The sequence below is a fragment of the Eutrigla gurnardus genome (assembly GCF_963514095.1).
Source record: "Eutrigla gurnardus genome assembly, chromosome: 10".
Taxonomy (NCBI): domain Eukaryota; kingdom Metazoa; phylum Chordata; class Actinopteri; order Perciformes; family Triglidae; genus Eutrigla; species Eutrigla gurnardus.
In genome coordinates this window covers 22,730,631-22,748,305 of record NC_139924.1, presented here as the reverse complement: position 1 = coordinate 22,748,305, position 17,675 = coordinate 22,730,631, and the positions used below count along the sequence as shown (strand labels likewise).

At 39.5% G+C, this 17,675-nt stretch overlaps 2 protein-coding genes across 4 annotated transcripts in view; one reads left to right on the top strand and one right to left on the bottom strand.

Moving 5' to 3' along the window:
• The window catches only part of arrb1 (arrestin, beta 1), a 26,091-nt gene extending 18,588 nt beyond the window's left edge, over positions 1–7,503 (top strand). Inside the window, exons 12-17 of one of the 3 annotated variants that reach the window (XR_014597810.1) lie at positions 110–193; positions 1,012–1,035; positions 1,155–1,225; positions 1,787–1,835; positions 5,041–5,576; positions 5,875–7,501. Coding sequence is in view for 2 of the 3 variants with exons in the window: in XM_084018902.1 (XP_083875028.1) it covers positions 110–193; positions 1,012–1,035; positions 1,155–1,225; positions 1,787–1,835; positions 5,041–5,149 (337 nt within the window). In the remaining variant the exon portion in view is untranslated. Of the gene's footprint in view, positions 1–109; positions 194–1,011; positions 1,036–1,154; positions 1,226–1,786; positions 1,836–1,897; positions 2,149–5,040 lie in introns of those variants that run through there. The other 2 variants (XM_084018902.1, XM_084018903.1) reach the window with 2 other exon arrangements.
• On the bottom strand, positions 5,565–17,675 carry LOC311019668 (uncharacterized protein; the record flags this gene model as incomplete). The annotated part of the gene is made up of 3 exons (XM_084019264.1): positions 5,565–5,985; positions 8,505–9,510; positions 16,760–17,675. 3 exons carry the CDS (start codon positions 17,673–17,675, stop codon positions 5,565–5,567), a joined length of 2,343 nt encoding a protein of 780 aa, XP_083875390.1.

The window sequence follows — 17,675 nt, the reverse complement described above, 5'->3', positions numbered from 1 at the left end:
CTATTTGCCTCTGTTTGTTTTTCTCATACATTCAATACAGTGAAGTAAGGAATATGATGACGTGTTTGGCTGCTGATTGGTCTGACTGAATGTTTTCTGTCTTGATCAGTTTAAGAGACGGAGCCAATAAGGAGATCCTCGGCATCATTGTGTCATACAAAGTGAAAGTGAAGCTGGTCGTGTCTCGAGGCGGGTCAGTGCACTTTGTGTTTCACTTATTAGTTTATATTATCAGCTGAGATAAGCTTGAAAGTCCAACTGAAATCAGACTTTGATGAATTTCTCTGAAGAGTCTTGGCTGCTGTAAAGTTGTCCAATAAGTCTTGACTGCCACTTAAAATTAACTTTACTTTAACCTATCACATGACTGTCTCTTTCAACGTTAATCCATTACCTGTTGTGTAACAACAAACACAATATGCTTGTCCATGATTTCGTACATTACCTGACTTTGCAGGTTAGTTTGTGACATTGTCCGCGTTACCCTGTAACTTCCTACACTAGTTTGTGACTTTGTACGTTAGTTTGTGACTTTGTTACACTGTGACTTACCTTATTTGTCCTTTTAGACGTACTTGCATGTGTTTCCATGACACATTCAAATGTTGTGTCACTAAACTTGAGTTTTTCTTGCACAAAAAGTGACAAGAAACATTTCAGTCTGACTTCAAAGCTCATTTTCAATTTGCATCTGTAGTTTCTGTTGTCGGTCACCGCAGATGGTTTAAAATTTTAATTCTTCAGGAACAAAACGGGAAATGTCTAAATATGAAGATTATCTTCTAATTAAAAAAATATCTCATGTACTATTGTAGTTTTTCCTCTCCAGTGATTTTGTGTTTTGAAATGGATGACTTTATCCTGAGACTGTTGGATGCCCTGATATATATTATTTCATGTAGGTAATGGGGTGGAGGAGTGCTCAGATCAATCAGGCACAGCAATAGAAATGAGCAGGAAAACTGTGCTGCTGCTGTGAAGCTAAAGGTGTTGAATGTCTATTGATTTCAGGCTCCTGGGAGATCTGGCGGCAAGGTAACTTTTCATGTTCTGTCAATGAGATCATTGATGATACCACTGATACACACTGAGATTTACAAAGGTCACCTGAAGGTCTCACTGATAAGAGACTGTAATGGTGATTGGTTTTTCAGTGACATCTCCGTTGAGCTGCCGTTCACATTAATGCACCCGAAGCCGTTAGAAGAATCCATCTACAGAGACGGTGAGTCATGTTGACAATATGTTTATGTGTTCTTCTGCTGATCATCCACCTCATCAACTCACAGTCAATGTTCATAATTTGAACTATTATTATAATATTTTTCACAAAATGTACAGTGGTGGAATCTTTTTAATAAAATAATTTGAAGTTATAGTTGACTGACTGATAATGGAAACATATTTTTTTTAATTATTACTATTTTGAAACTGTTATTGACTTTTAGTCAATGCACAGAACAAATTATAAATAAATGGAATAAATACATAAGTATGTGAAAGAAAAACAATACTGATCATTTAGAAATATATATACTTTATTATCAAAGATGGAGGAAGAAAACGGCGGGGAAAAATGTAACATGTTTTAATGTAAATGCATCACTAAATGCATTTATAGTTAATTTGGGAACGTTTACAGCTAACGTTTGATGACGTCTTTTCTCATTTTAATTGTGGAGAATTGACTGACATATTTAGTCGTAGTCAACTCCACAATGTACAGAGATTAAATAAATCACAGTTCATTTTTTAAATGTTTTCTAACTTGTCTCTCTCTCTGCAGCTCCAGATGAAGCTCCGATCGACACAAACCTGATCGAGTTTGACACAAAGTAAGCAGCCGTCTCTTCCTATCTGTCTGTCTTCCTGTCTGTCTCTCTTCCTGTCTCTCCAGCTGCTGGCTCTCCTCTGTGATCTGATTGGCTGATCAGTGGTTTATGGCCTCGTCAATAACCCTGACAGCAGAGAGGGTTTCCTCTCCGCCTGCCGAAGCATTAACTGTGATGGACTCGTCTCCGTAGTCTCAGCCTTAATGCGTCTTAATGCTCGCTGCTGTGTGAGGACGTGGCAGGAAATGGGCTTTAAACTGGAAACTCATCCTGCTGTCAGCAGAGCCTCCGAGACAGCGGCTCATGCATGTTACAACCACAAGTATCAACAAAGAAGAGTTCATTCACCAGCGTGGTGATATATATATATATATATATATATATCAACCCAAATCAGAAAAAGGTGAAATGGTATGTTAAATTAAAACTGAAAGCAGTGATTTGTAAATTACCTTTGACCTGTATTACACTGAAAACATTATTTCATTAATCCGTTTGTTTTCCAAATAAACACACCAAAAATGAGTCTTGCAACATATTTCAGATTAAGTTGGGACAATAAAGCAATGACCACTTTGTAATGTTGGCATTCCTTTTCACAACACTTAGACAACGACACACCAAGTGATGAAGAGTTTCAGAGTTCTCCACACTATTGGGAAGTCGGGACTGCAGGCAGGTCAGTCCAGGAGTGGCATCCTCTTCTTCTGCAGCCATGCCTTTCTAATGTTTGGTAGGCTGGCAGCTTTGCCCTTTACACATTAAACTTCCTCAAGATTACTTGAATATTTTAATTATTTTAAGCACTATAGAGGGTGAAATATCCAAATGCCTTCCTATCTTCCTTTGATGAATATTCTTTTTAAATATTTCAATAATCTTCTCATGCATTTGTTGGCAAACTGTGAATCTTTCAAGGGTGCTTCTATTTTTACCAAATCATGATGATCACCTGTTGATCACCTGATCACGTGACTTCACCTGTTTCAAATCACTATCATTATTTGATTATTTTACCCTAATTTCTAGCCCTGAAATTCCTTAGTCCCAAATTTATTTGAAATGTGTTGTTGGACTGAACGGCAGGAATTTACAAATTAAATGAATCACTGCTCTTTCTTTTTTCATTTGCATTTCATATATATATATATACAGTATATATCAGTGGCGAGCGGTGACCTTTTACTCTGGTCATGCTGAAGTGTCAATACCATGCGCGCCCGTGGGGGGGCATTATATTTTTTAATAAAACATATAATATGGTTAGTGGAAACAGCTTGTAGTGATCACGTTGGTCCAGAGTACATTTGATCACTATAAGCGGTTGATTACTAAAACCGAATTGTTATTACAGTATTTCACTTATTTTTTTTATGGAGAACATCATCTAAATGCCAGTTGTATAGTTTTTCAATGAGAAAAATGTAACGAAACGGTCGTCAGCGCGATCCTGTCGTCAACTCCAAACTCACCCGTCTGCACCTCAATCACAGACCACAGCTGGTTTTCCGCACAGCATTTACAGTAACTCACTGACACGTCTCAGATCAGTAGGCGCTGCTGCCGGTGTGTTTTTAAAACGAACTAGGCTAGTAGCGCCGCAGATTTCTCATTCCCCACCGTGTTTGACTGAGAGTGTTTCGAGATGGTTTTCATGAATGAACAGGCAATATGTCGCTGTCAGACCGGATCGTTTGACGGGAGGGGGGTCGGCTAGCTAGCCATTTATGTTTCTCATACGCGCTAGCTTGAAAGTGACGGACGGAATTCTTTGCAGTCTTTGTGATATTTACTTCAGGAGTAGGCCGACCACTTGAAATTATAGCTTTCTTTTCCTCAAAAGGTCTCCGCGAAAACGGCACTGAACGCAAAGCCTGAATATAATTAATATTTTCAGCCATTTTGACCAGGCTACACAATGAATGAACCACTGACAGTTTCCCGCTGAACAATTCAAACAAGTCATTTCTGCGCATGCGCGTTGGCAGATAAGCTGCTTCACTGACAGCTTTTTTGCCATTCAAAACGCTCATCTACAGTAAACACAGCCTTTAGCAGTAACTGTACTAGTTGGTGTCACAGTGCGCATGCGCGAAACAAGCTGTCAGCTTTCCAGCTTTTCGCAAGCAAAACGGGACAGATTAGGCACGGATTTAAGACCAAAACAGTAAAACTAAGGTATTGTATAATTGAACACACTGCCAGATTAATATTTTCAATGCACTGCATTTATAGCTTATTATGACCGCTCGCCCATGGTATATATATATATATATATATATATATATATATATGGGAGTATTCCTGTTTGTGTTGCATACACTTTATGTGAATGAACCATGTGAGTCCCAACAGCTTGCTTTCTTCCACTTGTTGTAAGCAGTAACATGACATTAATAACTCTAGCTCCATGATGATGATGATGATGATGATGATGATGATGATGATGATGATGATGATGATGGAGTTTGTCCTCACTGATTCGGGTCTTAAACTGATTTATTTTTTTTAACTGTAATGCAGGACTGCCCATTTTGTATTCAGATATCCTGGCAAATAATCAAATAAGAAAATATTAACTGTAAATAAACTACAGTGTGTGTGTTCATGAAGGAATGTGTTTTATTCTTTAAGATGCAAATGTTTTTGCATTATAAGACCCCGATCACACCGAGATGCATCTCAACAGGATGCTGCTGGTGAGCTTGTGTAGCAGGGGTGAGTGATCATCCAGGTGAACAAAAGATGAGGAGGAGGGAAGAAAGACCATCAAAAGATACAAAAAAATAAAAAAGTGGTTAAGTGGTTTGCTCCATTAAAGTGGCTGCCTGGGCCAAGTGTGACATTGATGAGTGGTGTGACTCCAGGCTGAAAACTTTTATGTGTGTCTAAAAACCACAAGAAAAATGCAACGCAATAGAGGAGCGCACGCAATGCAGCTAAGGAAAACAATGGTTTTAGGGGCGATGCATTTCTAGGGAAGCGTCTTGGTGTGATCAGCCCCTAAGATGGTCCATCATCCTGCTGTAGATTTAGATGTTTACTCTGTTTTAATCAGACGGTTAATCGACAGTCTAAAGATGAAGACAGAGAACAGACATCTGTTCATTTCTCCTGACTTCAACTCAAAACTAGATTTCTTTCATTGTTTTGTGATAAATTAACTTCCACAACCCTTTCCCCCCAACCCCCTCCCTCCCTCCCTCAGCGATGATGACATCATCTTCGAAGACTTCGCCCGACAGCGGCTGATTGGTGGCGCAAAGGATGAAGAGGAGGAGGAGCCAGTGGAGTCGCCCAAACTAGACAGCAGATAAAAGCTGGGAGTGTTGCCGCCACCACCGCTGCTGTTGTTGTTTCGCTGCTGTTTGTAGTGTGGAGCTGACGGAGGTCACTTTTAGGTCAAACCACAGTCTGGACACCCTTTAAACACTCGGCGGTGCCGTGTTTGTGTTCTTGTCCATGTTCGTCCTCTGGTTCTGCCGGGTGTAAAAAGCTAGAATACTGCAGCCTAGACATCAGTTGTGTTTTCAGATGGAGCAGCTCTCCGCTCCTTCGCCGGCCGGCCGGAGACTTGAATGGGCAACCGCGGTGTCGTGACGACGGCTAGTAGCATGCCTCTAATGTCACTTTGTTCTACGTGTTTCCATTAGGGAACCAACCGGAGTAACGTTGTGTTGAGATTAGTTTCGATGTGTTGTATAAGAGGGTCTTTGGTTGATCTGGAACAGTTCACCACTCAATGTCAGCTGACGGAGGTCCTTGTTGATGGAGGTCCATTGTTGACGGTGGTCTTTGTTGACGGAGGTCTTTGTTGATGGAGGTCATTGTTGATGGATGTCCTTGTTGAAGGAGGTCCTTGTTGATGGAGGTCTTTGTTGATGGAGGTCCTTGTTGATAGAGGTCTTTGTTGACAAAGTCCTTGTTGACAAAGTCCTTGCTGATAAAGGTCTTTGTTGACAAAGTCCTTGCTGGTGGAGGTCCTTGTTGACAGAGGTCTTTGTTGATGGAGGTCCTTGTTGACAGAGGTCTTGTTGTAGAGGTCTTTGTTGATGGAGGTCCTTGTTGATGGAGGTCCTTGTTGACATAGGTCTTCATTGATGGAGGTTCTTGTTGACAGAAGTCTTGTTGATAGAGGTCAAAGCTGCAGATCCTGAAGAAACACCCGAAGAAATCATCTGCAGGACATCCTGATCTGAAACTCTCAGAGAGCCATCAATCAGTGGAGAGGAACTAGTGGCCTAGTGTGCATGAAATCCATCTATACTTTCTATGATTTATTGATATCATGAATGTTCAATCATCATAGAGGATGACCCTGATTTTAAAGGAGCAAACAATGTGTTTGTTTGCATGTGGCTAATTTTCTAAATCTTCATCAGTATTGAGATTGTCGTTCTTCAATCAGCTGCTGGTTTCACTTCACCAGGATGTTATCGCATTGCACCATTTTGTAAGCTTACCGCCGAGCAGAAGTAAGATTACATTCCTGAGTGTTGCAGCTTTATCCCATATGTGATCATTTTCCCCAAATAACACCATTTGGAAATAAACGTACAGGAGCGTTTTGGGAGCTGTGACAAGCTTATGCTTACCAACTGTGTTCACACCAAATGCACAGCTATTTTTTACATGCCACGATTACATAAAAAGTCAGATGGAAATAGATGCTAATCCAAGAAAGATGCAAATTACCTGAAAAGACAAAATTTGCGGCATTTACAAGAAATTCCTATGCCGCTGCTTGAAACAGAATCAGTGTTGATATTGTCCTCCTGTCGTCACTGACGTCCTGATGTTGCTGAATTAGAAATGGAGGAAACAAATCTGGTATCTGTCCGTGGTCTCCCAGAGCTCTATGATAGCAGCTCATATTAGTACAGAGACCCGACCAAACTAGGTGTAAATGTGTTTTTTAGCCAGACACTGTCTATGGTACAAACAACAATGTCACTACTGTATTTATGCAGCAGCTACAATGTTAGCATAGCCTAGCATGGATCAATGAATTCCCCTCTACTCAATTCTACAAATCACCTTTATTATGTAGTTATTTTAGCATCCTTTTGATCCACTTATTGCACTTAAATCCCAGCATGTTCATTTTGGGTTCAGACAGGTGTTTGGTTTTCTGCCGATCAGGGACTTCACAACATGTACAAAGCAGCAAAAGTGGTTGTTTCAGAAACCTTGTTGGTGTCTACATGGAGGTAAGCCCTGCCCCCTCTCTGGTGTATCCAGCACTAGTGACACGAATAAAGACAAATTATCCCTGTGGTGAAACTGACACAAGTAAAACAAAATATTTTTGTGTTTGTTGTGAACGCATCATTATTATTCACAGCTTCTCACAATAGTAAGATTTCAAAACAACGTAATGCAGAAGCCTCCTAGTTCAGGCAAAGAATACATTTCTTCATTTCAACCCGCATTATGAGGAAATATCAATCACCAACCTATTTTTATTTAAACAAAGTTCTCGTACGCCTGACTGTTTGACAACCTTTAACAACTATATGATTGTGTAGAAAAACATGTTTATATTTGTCAAAGTATCAAAGAAAAGTATTTATATCAGAAGTGAAACTAAAAAATGATTCAAACATCTCTCACGGTACCTTTTTAATAAAGGACATTCCACGTTCACAGTCGACTCTCAAGTTTCTGATGTGCGAGTGTCCTTGAATGCGCCAACAGAGGGTCTGTGCTTTCAAGTGCATCACAACATGCTGATAAGTTAACTCCAAGTGAAGGATTATTTACTTAGAAATAAAGTCAAACTGAAGGAGGGAAGTGGATTTAAAATGGTGTTGTAGCAGGATGTGTTAATATTTTAATTTTAATGAACAAATTATTCACGGGAAGTATCAGGAGACATTAATGCAATGTGAAATTACTGAACGTTTATTTAACAAAACACATTTTAATTTGAACATTCAAGTAAAACAGTGACTAAGTGTGTGTGTGTGTGTGTGTGTGTGTGTGTGTGTGTGTGTGTGTGTGTGTGTGTGTGTGTGTGTGTGTTTGTGTGTGTGTGTGTGTGCGCGCGCATTTGTGAATGAGCCGCAACATGATAGAAATCAAAAACATCTAAACATCTTCATTGTTTCTAACGTGATTTGAACAGGCCTTTATTTTGATGGGGCCAGCAGGAAGCCTGTATATTATTCCACTTCAACTTTAATAAAAGGAAGTTTGTGGCAACAATTGTGTGTTTTGGCATTGTGATGTTTTATAAGGTGAACAGGCCGAAACTAAAATGACTTACTTAAAATTATCGAAGGCTCAAATATCAGTGGATATAATTTTTTAATATTTAACACAAACAATAATTTTGATAATAATCCTTACATCTTTGGGAAGTTTTACACTGTAAAACCAGATGTCAGCACTCTCTGGTGGACACAACTTGAAGAATATCTGATCAAATATAATGATGATGATAAACTTTATTTGCTAAATGTCCCTTTAGTCCTCAGTGCATGGCTGCATATGCCCATTGTGTAGTAATAGACCATGATACAAGAATACACCTTTTTTTTAATTAAATTTAATTAAATCTGTTTTAATAAAATCTGGGAAAAGTCAACTTTAAAGAATCTGTGAAGACAAAATCACAAGCAGACAAATCACAGTTTTACATGAATGTTTGAAGCAGCAACATTTTGTCACGTTTGTCTTTTTCCAGCAGGACAAACCTTCACGATCATTATTTTCTTCATTCTGACTTGAAAAAGCTTTAAAAAGCCGTTTTGGATTTCTTTAGTCCTAACTCCATAGATGATGGGGTTGACTGTTGCTGGGAACAGAATGTACATGAGTCCCATGAAGCTGTTGACATCCGTCGATATGGGGATGTTCAGGTTGTGAGAGAGGAACGTGATGCTACCCACCAAGTAGAAACATATCATGACAATCAGGTGGGTGCCGCAGGTGTGAAACGCCTTCCAACGATCCTCACTGGCCGCTGCCGCTCGCAAGACGGCGCTCAGGATCTGCGTGTAGGAGAAGAAGATCAGAGGTATGTCCACGCCCACGAAGCAGACAATCACAGCGAGGCCTGCTGCTCTGTTCTTCTCTGTGCTGTCACACGCCAGGCTGACCAGCGCCATGTGGTCGCAGTAACAGTGCCGGATTGTGTTGGAGCCACAGAACTGTAGCGAACCTGCCAAACTGACCAGTGTCACCATGATGGAGCCGCTGCGGACCAGAGTAAATAGTAGCAGTTTCACAAACATGGACGAATCAATGAGTTTAGTGTAGTGCAGCGGCTGGCAGATGGCCGCGTAGCGGTCCAGCGCCATCGCCAGCAGCAATGTCGACTCCAGCGAGGACAGGAAGTGGGTGAAGAACATCTGAGTCAAGCAGCCAGCCAATGAGATCTCATCCCAGTGGAAGAGGAGACTGAGGAGCATGTTGGGGAGGATGGCAGTCGCCACAAGGACGTCGATGATACAGAGCATGCCGATCAGGAGGTACATGGGGCTGTGCAGCGTCTGCACCCTGCAGATCACATACACAAGTAGAGAGTTTCCCAGCAGCACCGTCAGGTAGGAGGCAGAGGACAGCAGCGCCAGCAGCCAGTGGTATTTCTGGAGCTTAGGGAAACCTCTGAACACGAAGGTGCTGTGGGAAAAGTTCCTGTCCAGCAATGCCTCTGACATGGTGCCAGCTCCACCTGAGTTCAGACAGTCAAACAAGAAGATGAAAGTAGCTGTGCTTTAATTAATACATTAGTACAAGTGACTTGCATTCATCAGCCCCACTAGAATAAAATGTGCATAGTGTTGTGGAATTTGGTTCACCATTAGTTCACATCTGAGTTTTAGTGCCACTGAGACAATTCATAGGTCAAATCATGTGCATTTCTTTGCAGACAACTGCTGACTTTACATATACAACTCTTATACTTCATGAGTTAACTGCTAATAATTAAACACTGATCAAGTAGACTGTACATGTGCTTACAAGACTTCAGGAGAACACTGGTCTATCACTACCCAAGACTCAACTTCAACAATCTAATTCAAGGAAACTTTTACAGGTAAGCCCAGACAGGACTTCTGTCACTTGAAAAAAATTACCTCTAAATGTAGTGCTCAGCTGACGTTGTTAGGACTTGTTATTATCAATGGGAAATAATAAAATATGTAAGGAATAATCCACGGTGGCAAAATGTGGTTTATTTGAGAATGTTTTTTGACTACAGTTGTCCTCCACTTAAATCTTTGATTTGATAACCTCAACAGAAATTGCAATTGCATGCAAGTATGAATAGACTCTCTGAATTAGTCATGGAATCCATTTCTGTACTTTTTGTATTATTTCCTCCTCATGCTATAGCCAGAGAAAAGTAGTAGTACCGAGTTAAAATGCATCAGAATACAGAAAATGACATATTCACTGTTAAAAATGTTCTGGTGGAGGACCACCAGACCCCCCTTAAATTGTCCCACCCACATTTATTTTGCTACCGATGCCCATGAATATACCTAAGCTCTTTATATGTGCATATTTGGTATAGAGGTAATCCAGAAGTAAAGAAGTAATCAAGTTACATTACTTAACTATTATGATACTTGGATTAGGTTACAGAATATTTTTTTAAAAAGGTAATCAGTATTTGTATTGGAATACATTTTGAAAGTAACCCTCCAAACCCTGTCCAATATACGTATAAATTAGAATATCTAAAAATGCCTATGCACATGTAGTCATATAACATTCTCAAATACTGTATAGTTGAAATAATATATATATATATATATATATATATATATATATATATATATATATATTGCATTGACAGTCATACTGAAATGTGATATATACACATAGATAGATAAGGCTTGTCGCTAATAAGCAAAATAATTCTAGATACTTCAGTAGGAGAGGTCACACCTCAGTGTTAAACTATTTAAGTTGATTTTTTGTACAGTATTATCATCAAAATGACCTTTCTGTCAACCGTATAGATAAAAAAGATATTTCTCTGTGAAATATGATGCAGTTGAAGTATAAAGTAGTATAAAAAGACCTCTGCAGTTGAAGTAAATTATTTCATAGGTCTATTATATTTTATCTTTTACTGTTTGTCACATTAAGTTAACTTCATATTAAATTAAAACCATGACAAAATATGATTATAAGTATGAGGTATTTTACATCCAGTTTTAAAGTTGTTTTGAAGTACTGCAAGTACATTAATACACTCACAAATGACAGATAAAACCAAACAATCAATAATGGATTATTCCTACCGGCTGAGGTTCGTTGGCTGCTCGTCGGGAAGAACACTGTCTTGTCTCGCGTCATCTTATACCTGAAGTCCAAACGTCCCACAGGAAGAATGGTCCCAAATGCAGCAGCAATTTCATTGGTTAAAACCAGTTTGAACCAATTAAAAGGTCCCCGAGCCAATTAGAGGAGATCCACGATTAACTTCATTTTCACTTAATTTTAAATCGGATAAATGTCCTTCATTATCCTCAGTTTGATCTGTATGTTTAGTTTAATCTCATCTCCGGGAGAAGTTATTCTTCATGTTTTCATCTTCACATGTTAATACTGTGTGTGTGTGTGTGTGTGTGTGTGTGTGTGTGTGTGTGTGTGTGTGTGTGTGTGTGTGTGTGTGTGTGCGTGTGTGTGTGCACTGAATCCTCGCTCACATCTCTGTTTGGATATGACTTTGTACATTTAAACATTTTTTGTATATTTATATATTATATATATATATATATATATATATATATATATATATATATATAAAATGTAATAAAATAATTACCAAGGTCCGGACCTCGGTGGCTCATAGCTGGCTACGACCATAAAATTGTGTTGGACAATTTTCAATCATTAATCCTTTTCAATGAATCAATCAATTTCTCTTTCATCTCTCTCTTAGCACTAAACGATGTTAATGGAAAGTCAATGAGGTTAATGATGGTTCGTTAAAAAGGATCAGATTCAAAGGAGAAGAGGATTGAGTTCCAGGGAACAGGCCGACTGCCTTAGGCCGATTTGGAAGTCATCGAAACCCCACTCTCTGTCCGGATCAAACGTCGCAGTCCCTCAGATAAGTCTGGGTCCCCCCCCCTCCCCCACTCCCACTCATTCTTGTTGTTGGTTGTTCTTGTAGCGAGACAATTAGCTCCTACGCTTTAAGTTATCTTTTTCGACAGTGCTTTGATATCCTGTCTGGTGCCCAACGGTTATATTTTGCCTGTTAGGAGAGGCGTCTCCACTACACAATCAAAAGGTTCAGGTCTAAGTCAAGTCAGGAGTGAAGTTGCAAGTCTATTTTTAATTTTTGTCCAATCTAAAGTCAAACAGTAATTGAGAGGAAGGAACTAGTTTCCTCTGAGGTTTAAACGGTAAAATCTAATTAAGCTGTAGGCCTAGCGGTTCATCCCTTCGGGAGAGTATTGTTGACTTCATTCCTGGAAGCAAATTGGCCGTGAGGTCAAAACAGCGGACTTTAATTTCCTCGGAGGAGGATGGTGGGATTCATTATCTGCTCTGTTTAATTAGACTTTTCACTCAGAGCTGCAGCTGTAACGAGACTCCAGTTTGATAAACGACTCAGCTGAAACACTGCAGATCAGTCGACCATCACAGACTATTGAAGCTTACATCATGGTTGTTTTGTGTATGCAGACTTCTAATCTAAATGGTTTTCTATCCGGTGACAGTAACTCATTTTGATGAAGTTAATGTTAATTGCACAATGTGAAAGATGTAGGATAATGACACCATCCATGATCTCCGGGAAAAAGAAGGCTCCATTCATGTTACTCAGGAAGTGATTAGTGGTTGAGTCGTGTCTGTACTTAGGAAGCAATAAAATAATACCACAGAGTCGCCATGGTCAGCACAAAAACAGAAAACTCTTTATTGCTCCCACATTGATCCCACATGGCCGTGCATCACAGTTCTTACCTTTTCACAATAAGACATTCGCACTGTGCCACTGCAACGCAACAAAATAACTAGCCATCCCCAAGTGGCATAAAACGCAGATGGTGGACAAATTGGAGCAATGTTAATGTTCACTTTACCCAACAAAGAACCTGGTTTGGCAAAGGAGGCACTGAAGTATCTGGTCAACAACACATTCTAGTCAGGATTTAACTATAACCAGATGTGAGAGAGGGGTAAGGAATGTTGCACGGTTTAGGTGTAGATATTAAGAGTCCCAGCTCTTAACTCAAAATTAGCTTTCTGGTGAGGCCCAGAGACATAAATGAATGTTGTCTCTCTTTGGGTTCATTCTGAAGCTAGCTATAGGAAGCTAGACCATATAAGGGAGTAACAGAGTATCTTTTTGCCTCCAAAACGGCTAAGCTACACATGACCTTATAAGTACAAGGTATAGCTTTAGGATTGAGCTCCCGGCAAACTCTCTCTCTTCCATTGGAGAGGAAAATAATAAATTTACTAAGGTGACAGGATGAGAGGGGAAAAAGGAAGATGAGGAAGGAAAGTGCTTTAAAAGTAGTGCATGAGGCAGGGAGAGGTCAGACTTCCTAACTGAATGCTCAGGCAGAGCACCCCGCAGAACTTTGGAGTAAACTGCTGGAGATTGGGAAGACCGGGGGTACCACGCTGGTCCTGACGCAGGCTTGTCATTTGTTTCAATAAAGATTGTTCTATCATCCAGCCTGGCCTCAGCTGACTCATTTATCACCAGTCTACACATCGACATCTTTAAGGGAGAGCGACCTGAGAAACAGCTCAGATATAACGGAGCAGGAAAGCCTGCCTGCTGCTTCCCATCAGCAACAGAGAGAGAGAGTTTTGTAGAAGATGAGGACGGTTTGTCTAAGTTCCATACATTTCTTATTTGTATTTAGGATTGTGAGAGATGTGTAATTTTAAGCAAGCATAATTTTCTTTCTTTCTTTGCTTCTCCTGTTCCTCCATGCACAAAGGAGCAGATAGCTGCCCTGCTGCACACTGACATGAAGTTGAACTCACAACTGAAACTGCAAACATGACAGGACTCCACATTCTATGAGTCAGTACCAGCTGCTGATTATTAAATCTGCCTGATGGCTATACTGGCTGTAATGATATTAGAGAAGATGTGATGGTGACACACTGACACCTCGTGACGGACACAAGCACTGCAGCTGTTTCCTCTTTATTCTGTACTCGACCAACTGTTATAATAAGATATTAAAGGAATTAACAGAGTCCTTATCAAATCTACACATGACTGTTGTCCTTTTTAATTATTATATTAGAGGAATAAGTGTTTGTATTATTGTTCTTGCATTGTGATGCAAAACAGGTATTTTTCTCATTGTAACAAGGAGATTTTCATGTTCTGTGGTCTAAATAAATTGTTGAGTCAGAAAACACACAAACAGGAATATTTTCTTGTTTTAATGAGATAACTTTGATTTTCTGTGACATGACATAACATACAGTTACTGCACGTTTCTTGTTAGTATATAATTCTTTTTAGCTATATCAACAACATTCTGCAATTGGTTACAGGTTTATGTTCCTGCATTCAAAGCAAACGCAACTGAAAACCTTTCAAATGCAACAAGCAATTTGTTTCCGATGTCAAGAGTTGACCTTCCAGCTTCACTTGAAATATCTGAAATACTCAAATTATGTTGTTAAGGTTGTCCATTTCTTGTCTTGAAATCTACTCTTTCGATGGTACTAGTGTGACACTACGATGCAAAAGGAACAGCCAACAGGAAAAGTCAATGTTGAACTACATTTGACCAATTTGAACTGAAATGTGTGAGGAAAAGAAAACATCGGTTTCTAAAGGAATACCGAGACATCATGAAGTGACTCTTGGCCAACTATGATGGAGCATCATCCAGCCCTGGAGGTTTGGATGTCCAACAGTGGGGAAAAGTCCACTCAATGCAAAACATCAGGTTAAAATCTCCAGACATTTTAATACTACAATGTGACTTTTTGTTATAGTTTTATTCTGTTGTTGTTTGTTGTTCTTATTAATAATTTTTGATATGCATACAATACAATGGTATTCATTATTACTAATTCATGACATGCGTTTGCTAATTTTGTATTTGATACTACTGTGGCATTATATGGCTTTTTTCCTAACATTTCTGACATAATGACATTATAATCTGTAAAATTGATTTACATTTTTGATGGCATTTTTTAATGACTTTGTTCAACATACTATTACTTTGTGTGACTTATTTCGACATGTAATACTGTGACTTTTTTACACATACTACATTATGACTATATAGTATATGACTTTTACGACGATATTTTTATCACTTTCTCGACATATCATACCGTGACTTATTCACTACTTTTTTTCGACACATTATACTATGACTATTTTTCTTTTTTTCACATTATATGCTATGACTTTTAAATTATTTTTTTTATACTTTTTTCGTCGTACTATAGTATGACTTTTAATGACTTTTTAAAAACTTTTTTCGACATACTATACAATGACTTATTAATTACTTTTTTCAACATACTATGACATCAAACATTTTTTTTTACATACTATGACTTTGTGATATTATTTTTTTTACATACAATACTATGATTATTAATTGTCTATATTCCTTTTATAATGTCAACTCCAACCTTGGAAATATAGTAAAATAATGTTTTATTTGTCCCACAGCGTGGACATTTTCAGTTACAGCAAAAGTGCCATAGCAAGAAGCATCAGTTTAAAATAAGATATGACAATAAATAAATAAAACCGTAAAAAATGCAAAATATCATAAGTAGACAGTCTAAACAGTTGTATTCATGTAATATCACTTAGGGGAGGTTTAGCTCAGGAGGTAGAGCGGGTTGGCTGACAACCGCAAGATTGCCGGTTTGATCCCCAGCTCCTCCTAGCTGAATGCCTGGTGTCCCTGAGCAAGACACCTCACCCTTATTGCTCCTGACGAGCTGGCTGTCGTGGTTCACTCCGCCGGTGGTGTGTGAATGTATGCGTGAATGGGTAAATGTCAGTCATTGTTGTAAAGCGCTTTGGACAAAAGCGCTATATAAATGAGGCTATTTACCATTTATATCACAGAGGAAATATTGCTAACGAACAGTTTAACTGCACGAGTGAATTGTCAGTTTTGCAGCAGATGATCGTACATTTTGTGACAGCAGCGGGAAGGAAGGACCTGCTGTCTCTCCTTCACACACCACCTGTCACTGAATATTATTCATAAAAAATGATATAGTCCACATGAACACAAATGATAAGAGCGTTCGGGGCAAAGTGTAAGATTTGCTTTTTGAAATCATAGCAATCACAACATATCCACATCAATCATCAGCCATTGCATCATTACTCTAGCCTAGTGTACATGCAGTCTGATTCTCTATTATATATTGTTAATTTTCCTCTATTTCCTTATCCTCATCTTTCCTTGACCTCATGACAGTTTCCATTCGGATCACGGAAAAGTGGTTAGGAAAAAACATTGGATGTAAGTTTTTGATCGCATTTCAGTACTTATTATACTATGACTTTTTGTATGACTTTTGGATGACATATTATTTTTTGTAATTTATTCCTATACTTGGGTCTTCTGAAGTCAGTCAGACTACTTTATCTGGAGGTGCGTGGGTGGAAATCACTTTACACAACAAGGAATCTTCTGTTTGTGAACATTACTTCAGGAGGGGAGTCCAGAACATACAACATTTCTGTCAGTGAAGGCAGTTATGCTGGGTTGTGGACTGTAATAAAGGTTTTGGGATATACTGAAGGGCATTGACTTAGCAGTAGCTGTACATATTGTAAGTTGCTTTGGTTAAAAGCGTCTCCTAAATGAAAATGTTCTAGACTCTAGAGCAAGGGCAATTATTAGGAAAACCACTGTGAAAACGGGCTTCTAAATGATGGAGACATTTCAGAGTTTTTCAAGAATAAGGACGAGTTGGGACAGGGACACAGCATGTAAGTATTTTCAGGATTTGAACTCTTATCTCCGCTGTTCTGATGCCATAGATGAGCGGGTTGAAACAGCTCGGGAACAGAAGGTACATGGTGCTAAAGAAGACACGAATAGCTGCAGGAAGACCATTTCTGGTCCGATATGACAGGAAAGCAACAAGTGCAATGGTCAGGCTGACGGTGATGACCAAAATGTGGGTGACGCAGGTATGGAGCGCTTTGACACGTGACTTACCAGACTTGAGCACGGAGCTGAATATCACCACATAGGAAGCAGCAATGAAGATGAAGTCGGCCACAGGGTTGAGGAATATAGTCAGTAAGCCAACCAGGTTGTTGATGGTAGTACTTCCACAGGCCAGCTGCACTAACGCCATGTGCTCGCAGAAACAGTGGTTCATCACATTTGCAGCGCAGAACGACAATGATCCTGCCAGGCTCACAAACAGTGTTACCAAGAGGAAGTTCCTGACAACAAGTGGGATGATAAACTTGAGAAATGTTGGTAAAGCCATGCGTTCAATGTACTTGAGAGGAGTGCAGATGGCAAAGTAGCGGTCCAGTGCCATCCACACCAGCAATGTGGACTGAAAAGAGGCTACAAAATGAATGAAATACATCTGAACCAGACAACCAATCAGAGAGATTCCCCTCCAGCCAAACAAGAAGCTCAGCAGCATGTGGGGCACGCAGAACACAGGGACGCTCAGGTCCACACATGCCATGCAGGCGATGAGGATGCACATCGGTGAGTGGAGGCTCTTCTGTGAAATGACGACATACAGCAGCAGGGAGTTGGCTGACATCGACACCGTGAACATGATGGAGAAAGGGATGAAGAGGACAGGCCTCAGCCCTCCGAGTTCATTGAAGCCGTCGAGGAAGAATTGCTTGTGCGAGGTGATGTTCTTCAT